The sequence below is a fragment of the Daucus carota genome, chromosome 1 (assembly GCF_001625215.2).
Source record: "Daucus carota subsp. sativus chromosome 1, DH1 v3.0, whole genome shotgun sequence".
Lineage (NCBI taxonomy): Eukaryota > Viridiplantae > Streptophyta > Magnoliopsida > Apiales > Apiaceae > Daucus > Daucus carota.
The window spans coordinates 27,566,215-27,583,377 of record NC_030381.2 but is presented as its reverse complement, the minus strand read 5'-3'; the positions used below and the strand labels follow the sequence as shown (position 1 = coordinate 27,583,377).

Genomic DNA, 17,163 nt, shown 5'->3' with positions numbered 1-17,163 from the left:
ACAACTCCGTGAAGTGTCTTTCATCCATTCTCACCATTTCTTCTGAAGTAAATCAGCGATGCATGTTGTATTAAGAGCCTGTAAAACATCGTCATGTACTCATGTTTGAATATGTTTTGCTGCTTTTCTTGTACATGTTTGACTTACTCTTAATGACATGACAAGGCAAATAGTTTGTTTCTGCAGACTTTTTATGTTGGCCGATGTTTGTAGTTGCTGTTGCTGCTCCAGATATCAATATCATTGCTTGGCTGGCAAATGCATAAAAGCATAATCATGTAATTGATTTATGGTATGCAAATTTGGCCATTATTGCTGAGGGGTGTACTAGTTTCACCTTCAAACACACCCTAAACTTGAGGTTTGAGGCCAAGCAATTATATCAGGAGCTTTCCCCATATTCTCAAGTCTCAAAAGTTTAGGGGGTCTCCGAAGGTGAAATTAGTACACACCTCAGACTACTATGAAGGCCAAATTTACGTGCCAGTCAACTACATGATTATGCTAACATGCATATTTGTGTACAGGATTGGCTACTTCATGCGATATGCAAGCATGGTGAAGGATTAAACCAACAGAAATCCGTTGCTTAGGCAGCACCAAATTTGTTCTGATTCAAATTTTCTAATTTTGACCTTAATGATAAGACATTTCAGCTGCTCTTGTAATATTAAAAGGATAGAATTATGTAAAATATTTGGAAAATGTATAATCATCTTTAGGATCGATATACTTGAGCAGCATTCGGCCCAGGTACTGCAGAAAATCATAACTGTAATCAGACATCCTATAACAGAACTGAAACTTTATTACCCCAAGAAATTCAAATTCCGTTTTAAACAACAATCAAACAGAAAGAGTTTCGGTAGATATCAGTATACCAAACTGTTTGAGAGATATACCTAGTATTAGAAGCAAACAAATTGCCAAAAGCCATTGTCTGAACAATACCCAGAGCATGATCCATCTCAATACATTATCTTTTCATATTATTAGCTCAATAAGTAAAAAGTGTCTATCTTTTCTTTATTTTTTAAGTACTTATTGATGGAATTTTGGAAAGTATATCAGTGGAATTGTGAAAATGAATACTCACAAAGATCACAAACCACTGTCAAGGGAACTAATGAGCCCATCTTCAAAACCATCTCCACAACTAGCACCGCGAAAAGATGGAGATTCACCGATGCCTTCTAATTGATCCTCTTCAGCATCTTCCGAGTCTAGCTTCAGCTTTTGTTTCATTAACCTTACCTGACCTTCCAACCAATTCTTTTCTGTCTTATATTTTACCGCAATCCACTTCAGGGACTGAATAACATCTTTATCATGGAGCTGTTTCTCCTCGGCCAGTCTCCGGTACTGTTTAGCCTCCATTTCAACCAAGCTCTTCTCATTCTGAACGCGTAAAATCATTGCCATCATCTCCTCAGCAGCTGAGGCAGCCGCCAACCTCTCCTTTTCAAGCTCCATACACGCAGCATCTGCTCTGTCCCTTTCAATCTTCACCAAGTTCCTCAAGTCCATAACATCAAGTTCTTCATCGCCATCACAGCAATTAGAATCATCATCACCACTCCCAGTTTTTCGTCCTTCTGGCCTTTTCAAGAAACTCAATATTCTACTAATGCAAGATAAAATCTTCGAATTGGATTTTTCATTAAAAATAGACTTAAAATCAAATCCACTCTTTAACACACTCAAAACGCCTCCATGATCGGATTCCAATCGCCTGAACCCTAAACTAAACAAGAAGAACAGGCCTAAAAAACAAGAAACATCGCTAACACGCCCCAATAACAAATTTCCACTTCCAAAGTCTATGTGCAAGAACTTCAACCATGAATCATGATCCATAATCACTGTGCAAAAAACTTGCCTCAGGCTCAAGCACAGTAAAATTATAAAAACTCACAAATTATGTGTTTGTGAATCATTGCAAATATGTTCATGTTTTTACTGTTTTATCAGCAGCACGCCATATGGGTAGATTGGAGTACCATTTTTGACTTGCAACAGAGAGATTCAATTTTTATTTTTTTAAATGCATTAATATAAAAAGAGTTGTTGGGAGACAAGGAGGATCTATGAATTGATAGTTTATGTCATGAGAGTCAAGAAAATTACAATATTCACATAAATCCCAAGTTGTTTTTTTTAAAATTTTTACATGTTAATATTCTTTCCACCTACTTAAGCTGTTAAGCATTTCAATATTGTGACCAGTTAATATATCTGCCTCGTCAAAACTTAAATCTGTGTGTTCTTGGCTTCAGCAGGAACCAGGAGTATGAGATCGCCGTGGCTGAAAGAGTAGACCGTTAAATATTGGAGATTATCCGGGGCCTAAAATTAATTTTTTACTAATTTTTAAGAAAAAATCATGATTCGTCAAACAAATCATCTATTGATTTTTGAAGGTTAGACGGGGAATCTTGACCCTGTTTTTTTTCTCAAATGAAGATATGATGGAAACATGCAAACTAATTGAAAAGGTAACAATCATTCAATCAAATACGATCAAAAAGTTCAAATACAATCGAAAAAATGAGCTATAAACCTAAGGGAAAAGAGAAGCAAATTAGTCAAATAACATAAACCACAGCAACGACTAAAAGAACCAAGTGATTTTCAAGTTCAACAAATATAATTTGTTTTACAGAGGAGGGTGATCTTGCAGATGTTCAAGACTGAAAGTGCTCCATTGTAGAGTTTTTGCATTATAATTGGAACTTGAAGTATGACTTGGTGATTTCTAATTGCTAAAAGCACTTGTGGACCCTGTATGAGAATCCGAATATGTACTTGTCGTAGTTGAATAATTTTATGCTGGCATCGTGGATGAAAGTCGGGGAAGTGGAACTTCAAAATTCAGCACTTGAATCGCTTGCCTTATTGAAGGTCGGAGCTTGTGATCAGGGTGAGCACACCATAGCCCGACAATCAACAAGCGTGTCAATTCTTTGTCATCGAAGTCTGAAGAAAGTTTTGGATCAGCAGCTTCAAGAATCTTTTCTTGCCCATAAAGCAGCCATATATACTCAACTAGTAAAACCTCGCCTTGTTTACCTTTAGAGTTGATAGGATGTCTCCCTGAAGCTATTTCTAAGGCAACAATCCCGAAGCTGTAAACGTCTGTTTCCTTGCTGGCTCTGCCTGTCATGACGTACTCTGGTGCCATGTAGCCCATTGTCCCTGCTATAAGCGTTGTTTCTATTTCCTTTCCATGATCTACAAGTCTGGCTAAGCCGAAATCTCCAAGCTTTGCATTGAAATCTGAGTCCAACATAACATTACTTGATTTGATATCCCTATGGAGAACACATTGTTCCCATTCCTCATGTAAATAGAGCAATGCTGATGCCAATCCACGAGCAATATTATACCTCATCATCCATGTCAAGAACACGTTGTCCCTGAAAAGATGGGAATCTAAGCTACCATTAGGCATAAACTCGTAAACAAGTAGAAGTTCCTTTTCTTCATGACACCAACCGATCAGCTGCACTAGATTCCTGTGTCTTACTCGACTAATAATCTTTACTTCAGATGCATACTCCTTTATTCCCTGTTTAGATCCCTTTGATATCCGTTTCACAGCAACATAGGAGTTTAGTTGACTCAAGAAACCCTTATAAACCCCTCCAAAACCCCCTTGTCCAATCTTTTCTGCTTCTGCAAAGTTCTTTGTCGATGTAGACAGCGTCTCGTATGAATACTTCTTTGGTCCAGTCTCATTTTCAAATTCATAAGGAACCATGGAAACATCCTTTTCTTCATTGTTAACTGCTTTTTTCTTCTTTTTTGACTTGAACCAAAGAAAAGCCACCGCTAAGACCAATATGCAGGCTGAGGCACCTGCAACAAGCCCCACTACTACTTTTTCGCTGTTTTTCTTTTTTGGCCTTAAGCTTATAGTTACCTTAGGAGCCGTTTCTGGAGGCGTTGTATTGTCCTCATTGATCTGTATGTTTGAGCTAAAATTCCAAGAATGAATTGTATGTATTTCCGAATAAAGACGTCCTGTTGCAGCTGAAAAGCCAAAAACAACTCTTTCAGGTAAACACTTGCTCAGATCAACTTCATACCAAAGACTCTCTATGGAAGGCTCACTATCGACGAAAGATGTGAAGGAAACAGTCAAGTTCTTGGCAGAAGAACTATAACTGATCCAAGCTTCATTCATAAATCCATCTGGAATACGATTTCTCCATCTCATAGTTTTTACAGATGTCATTGAGCTAATGTCTATACCTACATGATCATAAGGAGGGTCTACAGGGTAGTCGAGATTTGCATGAGTGTCGAACTCCACTGCTACAAACTGAATAAGTGACGAGTTGAAATTCTGGTCAACATATACAAGGCCGAGGCCAGCACCTTGCTGCTTCCTGGGCATGGTGAAACCAACTGGTGCAAGGAAAAAAGTCATCCCATCCGAATAATTACTGAGACCTCGTGAGTCAATTTTGAATGAAAAATTGGAAGAGAAATCTGCGATGCTCCCGGATTTGTTGTCCCACAGATGCATTGCCTCAAAATATGTGGCAAGGCCAGAACTCTGATTCAAACCTCTGTCATTCTGGTTGAGGGTTAACTGGATTCCAGGATTAGAGGCTGTGGCATTACCATCATAGTTTATCCCCTTCGTGTTTGGACTAAACGTAGAGTAGTTAAAGGAAAGCTGAGCACCACATGAGATTATGATAGAGTAGTGAAAAATGATCAAGAAAGTATAGTAATGAATCTTGAACTGAAAATTGCATAACAGCATTATTATTTCAGCTGGATGAATACTCTTACAAGAATTTTAGCATATATTTGCAATTTCCACCAAGAAATATATCAACCTAATGCCATATCTAAAAGTCCTAACTACCAAAGATAAATGCTTTAATATGCGTAGTGGCCTGCATATTTTGGTGTCTTATGCAGTGGCCTGCAGTTTCATGATGAACCAAGTCTTCTATTCGTGTCTTTACTGATAATAGTAGTCATAATAATTCGATCCAAGAACCGGACAGAGGAAATGATGAAAGTTCCAGTCAGACTTTGACGGGTATCTGATGATAAAAAAATGACCATTTGAAATAAATTAATGACAAAATTGCCAGGGAAGATGAGATATCTCAATCCACTAACATAATCTTATAAAGGTAAACCTTAGAATCGACAGGAGAATATAGGTAGAAGCACATAAGACGCGCAGGCAGGGCCAAGAATATGCAGTATAGCAAAAATGGATGGGGAAAGAACCTTACCTCTCTTGCTAGCAGCCGTGCACAATATACCCCTCTTGCTTGAATCCATGCATCACTAACAAAATTAAAGAAATAGATAATATAAAACCAGATACATATGATCAACATTTGGAATTAAGAAATTCTGAGACCTTATTTACCAATTTATCATCTATTATAAATTTTGTGATTCTATCTTAGAGATTACACAGAGATGGCTACATGAATCTGTTTCGGTGTATGAATAATATTTTGAAGCTTAAACAATGTTTTATCAAAAGAAATTAAGACTTAAACAATGTGATTTGTGCATATACTTGATAATAACAATATTTCCTTTCCAGATCCTTTTCACAAATACTAGGTTCATAACAGCAATAGTACCACCGTTTTCACCTCCGAAATCAGCACAAAAGAACTGGTCTGACATACCTTCTTCAAACCTCAAAGACAAGAGAGCAAGAATAAAGAGTAATTGTTGAAGATACAAGACTGATATGATTCGCAGATTCACCATAGGAAGTGCTGAGATATATTTCAAGAAAAATGTGGAAAGCTATGAAATTAAACCTTATACGCCATTTTCAGCCAGTACTATGTGACTAAAGTGAGGCAATACACCATTTCGATTTTCGAATGGTTACTATGTGTAAAAGTAAAGAACTTTGGCTGCCACCATGGATTGTTGGTGCAGTTTATATGCCACTTCCTACTTGCCTTTACATGCAATATGAAGTTTTAGCTCCTGAAATGGGAAACAATTAGCGGTTCTTAACCTAGGTGACCTTCACACACATCGGAAGCTTGTGATCCAACAGAGGGCAGCTCATGGATGAAATATGCTTTTATCATTAGACATTGATGTTAGTGTTTTGTTGGGATGAATGATTCCGGAAGGAATGGAATGAAAAATGAACTATGTTATGGATGGTTATTAAAAAATTTCATTCCTTCCTACATTTCATTCTTTGCGTCACGTGTTAAAGATCACATCATCGATTTATCATCGATTTGAGATGGAATGTTCCATTCTCTCCTGATAAGGCACCACGCTACAGTATCTCTCAACAGTGCCCGCCCCCGCTACAGGACTCGGGGATCCTGAAATCAAATCTCATCATTACTAACACTACTAGAAAAACTGCCTACAACAACGGCTAAAAACCGATGTCTAAAATTTTTTTGACCGATGTCTACGCGGGGATGTTAAAAGTGTATATTTTAGACATCGTATTTTAACCGATGTCTATGATTCAATTGCACATCGTTCATATTACAAAATCTGATGTCTTTGACTCATTTTTATAAAAATATTACATGATAATTTTATTTATATTAATATAATATGAGGTTTAAATACCATTTAATATATAACCTATAAGGTAAATTAGACATTTAAATCGATTATCAATCAAAATTTGATGTTGAATGGAATGTAAGACAACAGTCCATACTCTTATGTGATGTCAAAGATGTTCTATAACAAGGACATTACAAAAAAAACGATATTGTTATATATATATAACATCGGCTACTTAGGACCAATTTTTTTTATGATATTTCCGCAGTTTTAAGACATCATATATATAAAGAGTTTAGTTGTTGTAAAGCTGTTTCACATCACATTTTTAAAGGTAACTGATGTAATTGTTTTTATTTAACATCAGTTCTCTTTTAGGACTCGACATTGTATGTTCTGTTAGACATCAAATTTGTTTAAGGAATTGATTTAGTAGCCTGCTTTGCACATCGTTTAGTGATATATCTACTGATGTCTTTCTCATTGAACACATCGGTTTTATATTATTTTTTGATGTTTTTTTTAAATATCCAGATCATGGTTTCCTCTGTATTTCAAGCATTACCATCCAAAAGGATCACACAAAATCCACAATAGCTTTGCAATCCACAAAAGTAACAACAACCATCACAAAAGCTACCAAAATAAGGTATATACCAATTACCAAGTCAAATCCACAAAAGCTATAACTAGCTAGAAGCTGACCTTCAATCTTAATTAACGGAGACCATCTAGACCAAAATAAGTACCAAACATTGTACGACGCACGATACCATAACAAATACTGCTGCTACTACCAAACATCTTGCTATGTACCAAAAATCAAAGTTTTGCAGCTTTCAAGTCATTACATAATAATTCGGAACCAATTACATGAAGTTTTCGATGAATTCAAGGGTCTCCAAGCGCACCTCTTCAAGTACATCCATGGTATACGACCTTCGAGTCTTCGCTGCCCACTGAAATGTAACAGCAACATATATAAAATTTATTACAATTGTGCGCATTACAAAAAAAATGATCACATCATTTTAGTTTAAATATATATATATATATCTGTGTGTGTGTGTGTGTGTGTGTGTGTGTTACCTTGCTCTGAAAAGCCATTTCCGTATCGGAAATTATATCCCTCATATACCGCATGACAACATAACCACATTCAATGCCCCCGGGCTGTTTAGGGCATCCCTATGCATATATTGTTTGAAATAGAATGTAGTCAGTGCTAAAATGGAAAAAAATTTAACTAGCAAACAAATTAATTGACTAATACTTACGAGAAGATTTACTACTCTAGGAGTTCTCTTTTGCCTTCCAGTTTGAGCATTGTAAGATTCTAGCGCGCTGCACAAGAGAATGAGATAATAATGATATGGATTTACTACATATATGCAGACTATATGTACTGGACACTATTTAATAAAATTAAATTACCTTGATAATCTATTTTCCACTTCAGAAAAATTTCTCGGATGTGGCAAAGGATTCATAATATAAATGTCACCATCCCATATCATAATCAAAATCCAATGGACACTGTTTTCATTAAAAAAAAATATAAGTAATTTATTTATAAAAAAACTACCAAAATCTCTTAGTCGGTATATAAAACAGTTTAAATTACTAATTAAATTACTAATCCTTACTGCTGATTATGCGGCATTAAATATATGCGATTGTAGCCGCCCTCTATCAACCGATTAACAACATAAGATTCAAAATCCGGTTTCAGGGTATGCGTGACTCCAGGATCTAAATCATGCCTAACACCCATGTCAACCATATCAAGACGAGATGCCACACTATCTTTCGACTTAAACCGCATGTTTAGTAATGTCCCAATTATATTATCGCACACGTTCTTCTCGATGTGCATAACATCGAGACAATGACGAACATGGTGAAACTTCCAATATTCTAATTCAAAGAAGATTGACTTCTTCTTCCATGGACTTTGAACTTTTTTGGATTTTTTCACTTCCTTCCCGAATGAGAACTCAATTGCCTCCTGCTGTGCTAACACTTCTTGTCCAGAAAGGGGTGGACGTGCATCTGAAAAATCTTGTTGACCATTAAAAGCTGCCTTTTGTCTCCGATAAGGATGAAACTTACCCAAATATCGTCGATGGCCTTGGTAGCTCATTTTCCTACTATGACCCAAATATTTAGCAACCGTATCATCACCACAAATTGGACAGCAGAAATAACCCTTGTTAACGCATCCAGATAAGTTTCCATAAGCAGGGAAGTCATTTACCGTCCACATTAAAATTGCTTTCAATGTGAAATAAGATTTACTGAATGCGTCATATACATTTGGTTCCCCATCTTCCCAAAGCTTCTTTAAATCATCAATCATCGGTTGTAAATAAATATCAAGGTTATTACCAGGTTCATGTGGACCAGAGACTAATATTGTTAACATCATAAACTTCCGTTTCATGCATAACCATGGAGGAAGATTATAAATTACCAATACTACTGGCCAACAAGTATACCTATTGACTAGACCATTATTGTGGGGGTTTATACCATCCGCTGCCAGAGCTAAACGCAAATTTCTTGGTTCATTACCAAAACCAGGCCACCTATAATCTATATTCCTCCAAGAAGGAGAGTCGGCAGGATGCCTCATCTTACCATCTTGTTGTCGCTGATTTGCATGCCAAGTCATCAGTTCAGCGGTAGTAGCAGACTTAAACATCCGTCTAAATCTAGGAATAATTGGAAAATACCACATAACTTTGGCGGGAATGTTTACCCTAACTTTACCATCTTTTCCCACCTTCCACCGAGATAGATGACACTTAGGACACTCAGATTCATCAGCATATATACCCCTATATAGTATGCAATCATTCGGACAAGAATGAAATTTGATGTATTCGAGGCCTAAGTTGGACAGAATTTTTTTTGCTTCATATGAATTAGCAGGCATCACGTTATCTTTAGGAAGAAAAGACCCAATGGAAGATAGCAAATCAGAAAATGCAGTGTCGCTAATTCCAAATCTAGCTTTCCAGTTATGTAATTTTAGCATGGACTCTAGTTTGGTGTAGTCACTGCCCTCAAACAATGGTTGTTGGGCATCGGCCACAAACCTCCTAAACTCAAAAGATTCATTGTCGTAATCATATGACTTATATGCTGCTTCACAGACATTAACCGTTTCCGATATATCAACATCAATGTTTGTGTCAAAATTCGGAACTAAAGTAGGCAGAGGTGTACTACCAACGGATGACCTAGTCGTCCCAATATCGTTTTCCCCGTGCCAAATCCAATTGACATACCCTAAACTAAAACCATTTTCGTAGATATGTCCCCTTATAATATTTACAGAAAACTGTTTGAAGTTAGCACATCGTGCACATGGGCAGGGTATTCTCTTGGGATCTTTTGAATTCTCTTGAGCATATATTAAGAACTCTTCTACCCCAATTTCGTAATCTAAAGAATCCCTTTCTTTGGAAATCCACGTCTTATCCATGTATATGAATACCAAAAGCTACCTACCTACATCATTGTAATTAATTTAAACACACAAAATTGAGCAACAAAATAAATAAATTTAACAGAGAAATCATACAAATAACAGAGTAATACAAGAAAACAAACATATCACAGAGCACATAATCAGGACTGATTTCAGGGACTACAAACAGAGAACTTTAGGGGTTCTATGGGGACTTTAAACAAACATTTTGAGCATGCAGCCATAGATATACACATATAGAGATATATACACACCAGATAAGTACCAAATTCGAAGCAGCTACAGATTCAAAGAGAAAGAACTAACAAATAAGCTAACTCGAAATACCTGAGTAGACAATGAAACTCGAAATAGCTGAAAAAACCCAAACTCGAACCTCGCAAGCCAATTCCGTCGAACCCCACTTTAATCCTCGACACCCACTTCAAACCCTAAAATCCCAAGCTCGAGCTCTGCTGAAAAAACAAACAAAAGGAAACAAAATAGGTTTAATCGAGGTTCGGAACAAAGAAACAAACAAAAAAATGGATTGAATGCCGTGGTTTGAACGAATTGGGTTCTAGGGTTTATAGCGAGGAAGAAAGGGGCTTACCGTTTGAAGAAAATCTCGACACTAGCTCAGCTGTGTTATGTTTTAGATTTTGTTTTAAATTATGTCTTTAGTTACTTTTGATTTATTTTGTCTGAATATTGTTTTAATGTTCTAAGGCGGGAGGGGAAATATGCTAAGGGGGGAGTATGTTTTTTTAAGCAAGCGGGAAATAAAGAGATAGATCGCGGGATGAAATTTTAAAAATGAAGCTTTCACATCGTTTAATTACTGAACCGATGTCGAAAAAACTAAAAGACATCATCTTATTAACTATCGATGTTAAAAAGATGTTTAACATCGGTGATTTTTGGCATGATGTCTGAAGTGCGATGTCATATCCACTAATTCTAGTAGTGTAAGTACAAGGCAAACAGGGTAACAGGCATGCACAAATCCCAAAAGGACAGAAAAAAGACAGTAGTTGCACCAAAGCAGTCATCCATGCTGGGGAGTGTCTACAGACCCACTCCCGCCACTGTAGCAACAGTGGCGGCCGAGGGCCTATATAAGAGACTCCCCAACCAAAGTTGAAGAACTCTCCCTAGAAAGCATCTCTCACCATATATTTAGAGTGAAAACTCTCTGATTTCCCTAACTTGTCAAGCACATTCCGATCACTGATTATCACGCCGGAGGCGCCTCGCGGGATGTCACCCCCCGTGTCGCGTTGTTTTGCAGGTTAGGTCTTGCCTGAAGCTTCCCGGAACAGTGCACCGAAACCTTGGACGAGATTTGGAGTTATCATCTCCTATCTCTAATCTCTTCTCAAATCCCATCATAGCAATTTTGTACTCAATTTGTATTTCAAAACTTCCTTCCTATATCTATAGTTTCAAATAATTTTAGTCATTTGTTGTGTTTGGTTGGAGAGAATGGAACATAAAACTTAGGATTTCCAAATAACATAAGACTTAGGATTTCATTCCATTCTATTCTCATGTTAACTCATTTCATTCCATTCTCTCCAACCAAACGGAACATAAGACTTGGGATTTCCAAATAACGGAGTTCCTCTCTTACTCTGCAAACACCTGATTCTATTTGCAACCAAAGATACAAGGCTATAAAACCGAAATTTGCAGTCATCTCAAAACGTTAACTGCTTCATTATTGTACACTGTAGGCCCTGGATATAAATTTTCTTATACTTCCGAACTGTTCTGTATTTAGGTTTTTTCTATGATTTTTTATCACTGTTCATGATGGAGAAATATAATTTCTTTTAATCACCGTTCATGATGTATAAAACTAAAAAATAATACTACTACTGGATGCATATCTTTCAAGAGCATTTGTCATCAACTATATCCACGTTGATGTTTGTTCTTGCCACGTGCCCTAACATGGTCGCAGTACTGCATATGACTGCCACGTTTACATTTTTCAGTTGTCGAAAACGTTATATTTCATACTCCCTCCGTCCCCCTAGTTGTATACATTGGGAGACGGGGACGCGGCACGTACTTTAATGCTCCTGTAGAGTGTAGTTGTGTAATTTATTTTTGAAATTTTCTTTTTCTGAATTAAAGTTTGGATGTTATATTTTTATTCTGAAAAAGAAAATCTCAAAAATAAATTACGGAACTATGTTTTATAAGAGCATTGAAATGCGTGTCGAGCAGTTGAAAAGAAACGTATACAATTAAATGGGACAGAGGGAGTAATAAATTATTACTTCTACTTGAAGAAAGAAACTAATCAATAACTCTAGAAGGCGCACAATTGTAAATTGTATACAAGTCTGGTGCAACCTTGTTGTGGTTGTGTAATCTCGAATCAAAATCACAAAAGATGGGTAAACACAGTGAAGAGCCCAAGTATGCTTATCCCTATCCCGCTCATCAAGGTACGTATTTTAGATTTTACTGATACGGGAGTCTTGTTTTATTTAGCGGTTGAGAAAGTACTGAGGCGGTAGTATTATTTTGAATACAAGTTCCAGGAGCAAGTTATTATCAACACGGGCATCCACCAACACCTCCGGTGATGCCACCGCCGATGTACATGTCAGCTCCTCCTCCCAGGAAACGTTCCGGTCTTCTAGAGGGCTGGTAAGCTTATCTATAGTCACACATTATGTGTAGAGAATTCCATCTAAAACGTTAAAAGTGTCTGAAAAAGCTTATTTATGGATCTTATACTTATATTTTAACATTGTGGATGTCCTTTCTATAAATTAATTTGATATTTATTTATCACTATAAATGCTAGAAAAATCCAAAGATAAATTTCAAATATATGATTGGTGCCCCCAGAAAAAAAATTCTAGATCCGAATTCCAACCCTAGAAAAAATATATATTTGATAAATAAATAATTTTCCTCGGTCCTGTTTCAGTCTTGCAGCTCTATGTTGCTGCTGCCTGGTGGACTCGTGCTGCGATCCAGACCTTATGTTCTTGATGTAGCTCAGTGCATAGCGCATACTACACGTCTATGCCCACTTTTCGACAATTACACGTCCGTTAGTGAGCTTGGACGATCAGGAAAATGATGTCTTGAAAGTAAATAAATGTTATTTACTTCATCTTGATGTGTCCCACGGTTCCTTTTCACTGTTCGACACGCAATTCAATACTTTTATAAAATATAGTTTTATAACTTATTTTTTAATTTTTTTTGAATAAAAATATAACATTCGAGTTTTTATACAGAAAATAAAAATCTTAAAAAAAATTATAAGACTATAGTTTATTGGGAACATTAAAGTACGTGCGGGTCCCCGTCCCCCGATGTATATAACTCCAGGGCAGAGGGAGTACTAATTACTACTATTACAACTAATTTGCAAATTTAGAATGTTAAGCTATGTACCTGGAGATTATGTGCGAGATTTGTACCTGTTTGGCAGGAGTTTTATTGCCCTTCTTTCTGCCATCTTAGCTGCTTCTCTAGTAAATTTAGGAGAACTTATGAGTTGAGTTGACTTAAAATTTAGGGGGAAAAAAATTATAAACCAACTTTAACTCGTGAATTTTTCTCCCAACTTAAAAGTTAGGTCGGAAGGTTTTTTAAAATTATTACAAATTTTACTGAACAGGTTCTGTCCAACTCAGAGCTTACTTGCAAGGTTTCATTAAGTTGTCACAAATGTTATGAACCATGGAGGTTATGATTAAGGTATTTGGAACCATTTGGCTTCATTTAATACTTCCTGTTCTAACACATTCTACACGTTTCCGTACACTGAGATCTTATAAAGGATATAATTTCATAATATTTTCTAAATTTTTTTTCTGAATAAAAATTTGACGTTTTTTCTGATATTGTATATTTTCTGTTTATTATTTTTTTAATATTTCTTCCTCATTATCCATCCATTGTTTATTAAGGATAGAAATAATACAAACACAAAACACTGCTTTTTAGATTATTATTTTATTTTCAATTCAAAATTTAATTATGAAAATTATAAGACTAAATCTAACAATTCTACACACGCCACGTCACTAAATGTAAGAAAATTATTTTATAAATATATAGTTTGAAAAAGTTTAATAAAATAAGATTATAATTTTACAAATCTTAGATTTTAACTATTATATTTTTTTTAAGATTTCAACTTCTTAACTACTCCCTCCGTCCCTTTTTACATGTCCCTTTTGAAAAAAAAATTTGTCCCAAATTACTTGTCCACTTCTCTTTTCAAAGCAACTTTTTGTATGATTTTTCAAAATGTAACAATTTCCAATGTTTGACTAGCATATATATATACACAACTCTATCTAATTCATTACATTTATTAGAGATATATATATATGAAAACAAGATATCCACATAATATTTTCTTAAGATGCGTTATTTTTTCAAAAGAGACAAGTAAAAAGGGACGGAGGGAGTATTTAGAATTTCATAGATTTTAGTTATTATGTGGGTGTTTGGCGGGGCTTTTAAGCCCCGCTTCTGGACTTTTAAGTTGGAAGCACTTATTCGTACCGTTTGTGTAAAAAGTCGAGAAGCACTTAAAAAAAGCTACGATTCCTAGCTTTTGTTTCATGACTTCTACTTTTTTGCCAAACACTTTAATCACTTATAAGTCTTAACTAACTTCTAACTTCTACTTCACTTTTTTATTTTAAGCAAGAAACACTTATTTTAAGCTCAGCCAAACGGCCCCTATATTTCTTTTAAGATTCTTATTCTTTAATTATTTAGAATTATCTCTCTTTTCTTTTAAGATTCTTATTATTAACTAATTAGAACTTCATAGATTTTAATTATTATATTTTCATTAAGATTTCTATTCTTTAACTACTCACAATTATATCGCTTTTATGATTATTATTTTTTAGCTATCTTACCTATAATCTCTCAAAAAATTATAAAAATTAAAAGAATGATTTATAGAGCGCTCTGCATCATCCTTGGTGTTCCGATTCATCATATATAATCTTCGCATGCCCTCAAATTCACTCCAAATGATGCATTAATGCACACCAAACTAAATTTGATCGTCCTTTTTATACTTACTAGTATTATTTCCAATTTTCCATAGATGTAAAACTGGACCACCTGCAGAGAGTATTACCATTTCAGATCTCATCTACTTTGATCCATCGTACAAGTTACTTGCCGGCCGGAGAAGTCAAAACCACCATTATCACACCAACATGCCTGAGCACAAAATCCACGCCTTATAAAATCGATAAACACCCTTACACATTATGTCTGGTCGACTATTAAACACAAAATTCATGATTTATAAAATCGGTAAAACATACATACACATAACGATAGATTGTACATAAAACAGACCGAACAAGAGGATGCAGATGGCAGATGAGATCTGAAATTCTCCCGGAATTTTCACAAGGACAGTATGAGATTTGAGATTTGATTAGCTCCCTGAGTTTTCTCTCAATTTATGTGGAGCTGTGTGTACGAAATATGAGTGATGATAAGATAAAAGCAGGCTAGTCCACTTTGTTTGAATTTTATACATGCCATCTGGTGGTGAAGGTGGGTGTGCTGGATGTGGGACCAACTTTGTAATAAATACATATGTATGTAAACAACAAAAAATCTGTCACCCACATGTACACTGTGTAACTTTTTCTTTACTTCTCCACGCATTTACTGCTGTGTTATTAACAGGTGACCCCCTTTTGTGTACTCCCCCGTCCCTTTTTACATGTCCCTTTTGGAAAAAAAATTTGTCCCAAATTACTTGTCCACTTCTCTTTTCAAAGCAATTTTTTGTATGTTTTTTCAAAATGTAACAATTTCCAATGTTTGACTAGCATATATATACACACAACTCTATCTAATTCATTACATTTATTAGGGATATGTATGAAAACAAGATATCCACCTGACATTTTTTTAAGATGCGTTATTTTTTCAAAAAGGACAAGTAAAAGGGGACGGAGGGAGTATGTGTTTGATATTTACCGCTTATGTCAGACACCGGGGATATTTGGTCAGTATTTCTGATTAAAATACAAAATATTTCAGGAAAGATTTTCATGGATATATAATATTTTTGATATCAAATAGTATCATATAAATGTTTAGAGTTTTCTAATTTTTAGAAACAAGTAGTTTATTTTCGTAAAAGTATTATAATCTGCTTTCATCATAATAATAGGGAATTGATAAATAAGCTTCATATTTTACTATTTAAACTCCAATTCCAAATTTATACCATATTTACTCATGCCTCCTACACATGTTTCATCCATATTAGTGGTGATGATGTGATTTGGATAAAGAAAAAAATTTAATTGGAGCTTAAATAGTAAAATTTGGAGCTTATTTATCAATTCCCTAATAATATATACATCTTCATAAATATCATTTACACAATGAGACTTGTTTAATAATAAAATATTCTTTTCATTTTTTTTTAAATAATAGTATATATCTTGTACTTTTTGTTTAAAGCAAAAATTTTAGTCATGGAAATATGAGAAAATCAAAAAGAATTATTTAGAATCATAAATAAAAATATTTGCTTTTCAATAATTACTTTCACATAATATGATCAAACATCACATATCTATATTAATAAAATCAAATCAAATAATTTCAAAAAATCCCCAAAATAGATTATCACTTTGTATTCCCATTTGCTTTCTTGTTTTTTAGTTTTTACTGTAAGAAAGTGAAGCTGTACATGGACAAGTATGGCCCCACAAGAGCATTGCTTACGAATCAAGGTTATATTTTTCCACATCATTTTAATTTTCTTAAATCCCCACTCTTCGATGGAAATTGCTAAAGACCCCAAAAAATCATCCCAAATTTTTTTCCCAAATGATGTGTCATAGTGTGATTGGTTGCTTTCACTCCCATAATAATGAGACCCCCCTGCAAATTCATCAATCACCCAATCATAATATTCCACGTGTTCGCCACGTCATTCGGTAAAAAATTTTGGGAATTTTTTTTGGCGTCTCTAGCATCACCCCTCTTCGATATTTAAAAAAACACTCCATTCTTGAAAGTCCCACATGATCGTTCAACCACAAGCCTCCACGTGTCCACCTAAACTCATCTCAGCCGTCCATTACAGTCAGTTGGCAGATCTGATTTCT

At 35.3% G+C, this 17,163-nt stretch overlaps 3 protein-coding genes and 2 long non-coding RNA genes across 5 annotated transcripts; 1 reads left to right on the top strand and 4 right to left on the bottom strand.

Moving 5' to 3' along the window:
• Positions 1-1,101: 1,101 nt before the first annotated feature.
• On the bottom strand, positions 1,102-1,857 carry LOC108204504 (uncharacterized). The gene has a single exon (XM_017373978.2). The coding sequence runs from the start codon at positions 1,855-1,857 to the stop codon at positions 1,102-1,104; it is 756 nt and encodes a 251-aa protein (XP_017229467.1).
• Positions 1,858-2,612: 755 nt separating this feature from the next.
• On the bottom strand, positions 2,613-4,913 carry LOC108204503 (L-type lectin-domain containing receptor kinase IX.1). The gene has a single exon (XM_017373977.2). The coding sequence runs from the start codon at positions 4,772-4,774 to the stop codon at positions 2,825-2,827; it is 1,950 nt and encodes a 649-aa protein (XP_017229466.1). The 5' UTR covers positions 4,775-4,913; the 3' UTR covers positions 2,613-2,824.
• A 23-nt stretch (positions 4,914-4,936) lies between these two features.
• LOC108200908 (uncharacterized) lies at positions 4,937-5,804 on the bottom strand. The gene is made up of 3 exons (XR_001802862.2): positions 5,673-5,804; positions 5,262-5,316; positions 4,937-5,063 (listed from the first exon to the last, which is right to left on the bottom strand). It is a non-coding gene; the product is annotated as an uncharacterized LOC108200908 (long non-coding RNA).
• Positions 5,805-7,175: 1,371 nt separating this feature from the next.
• LOC108199985 (uncharacterized) lies at positions 7,176-12,364 on the bottom strand. Its single transcript, XM_017368023.2, has 6 exons — positions 10,364-12,364; positions 8,187-10,056; positions 7,975-8,076; positions 7,818-7,884; positions 7,630-7,728; positions 7,176-7,499 (listed from the first exon to the last, which is right to left on the bottom strand). The coding sequence occupies exons 2-6, from the start codon at positions 10,028-10,030 to the stop codon at positions 7,410-7,412; spliced, it is 2,202 nt and encodes a 733-aa protein (XP_017223512.2). The 5' UTR covers positions 10,031-10,056; positions 10,364-12,364; the 3' UTR covers positions 7,176-7,409.
• On the top strand, positions 12,334-13,152 carry LOC135153010 (uncharacterized). The gene is made up of 3 exons (XR_010292488.1): positions 12,334-12,474; positions 12,565-12,679; positions 12,966-13,152. It is a non-coding gene; the product is annotated as an uncharacterized LOC135153010 (long non-coding RNA).
• Positions 13,153-17,163: the final 4,011 nt, after the last annotated feature.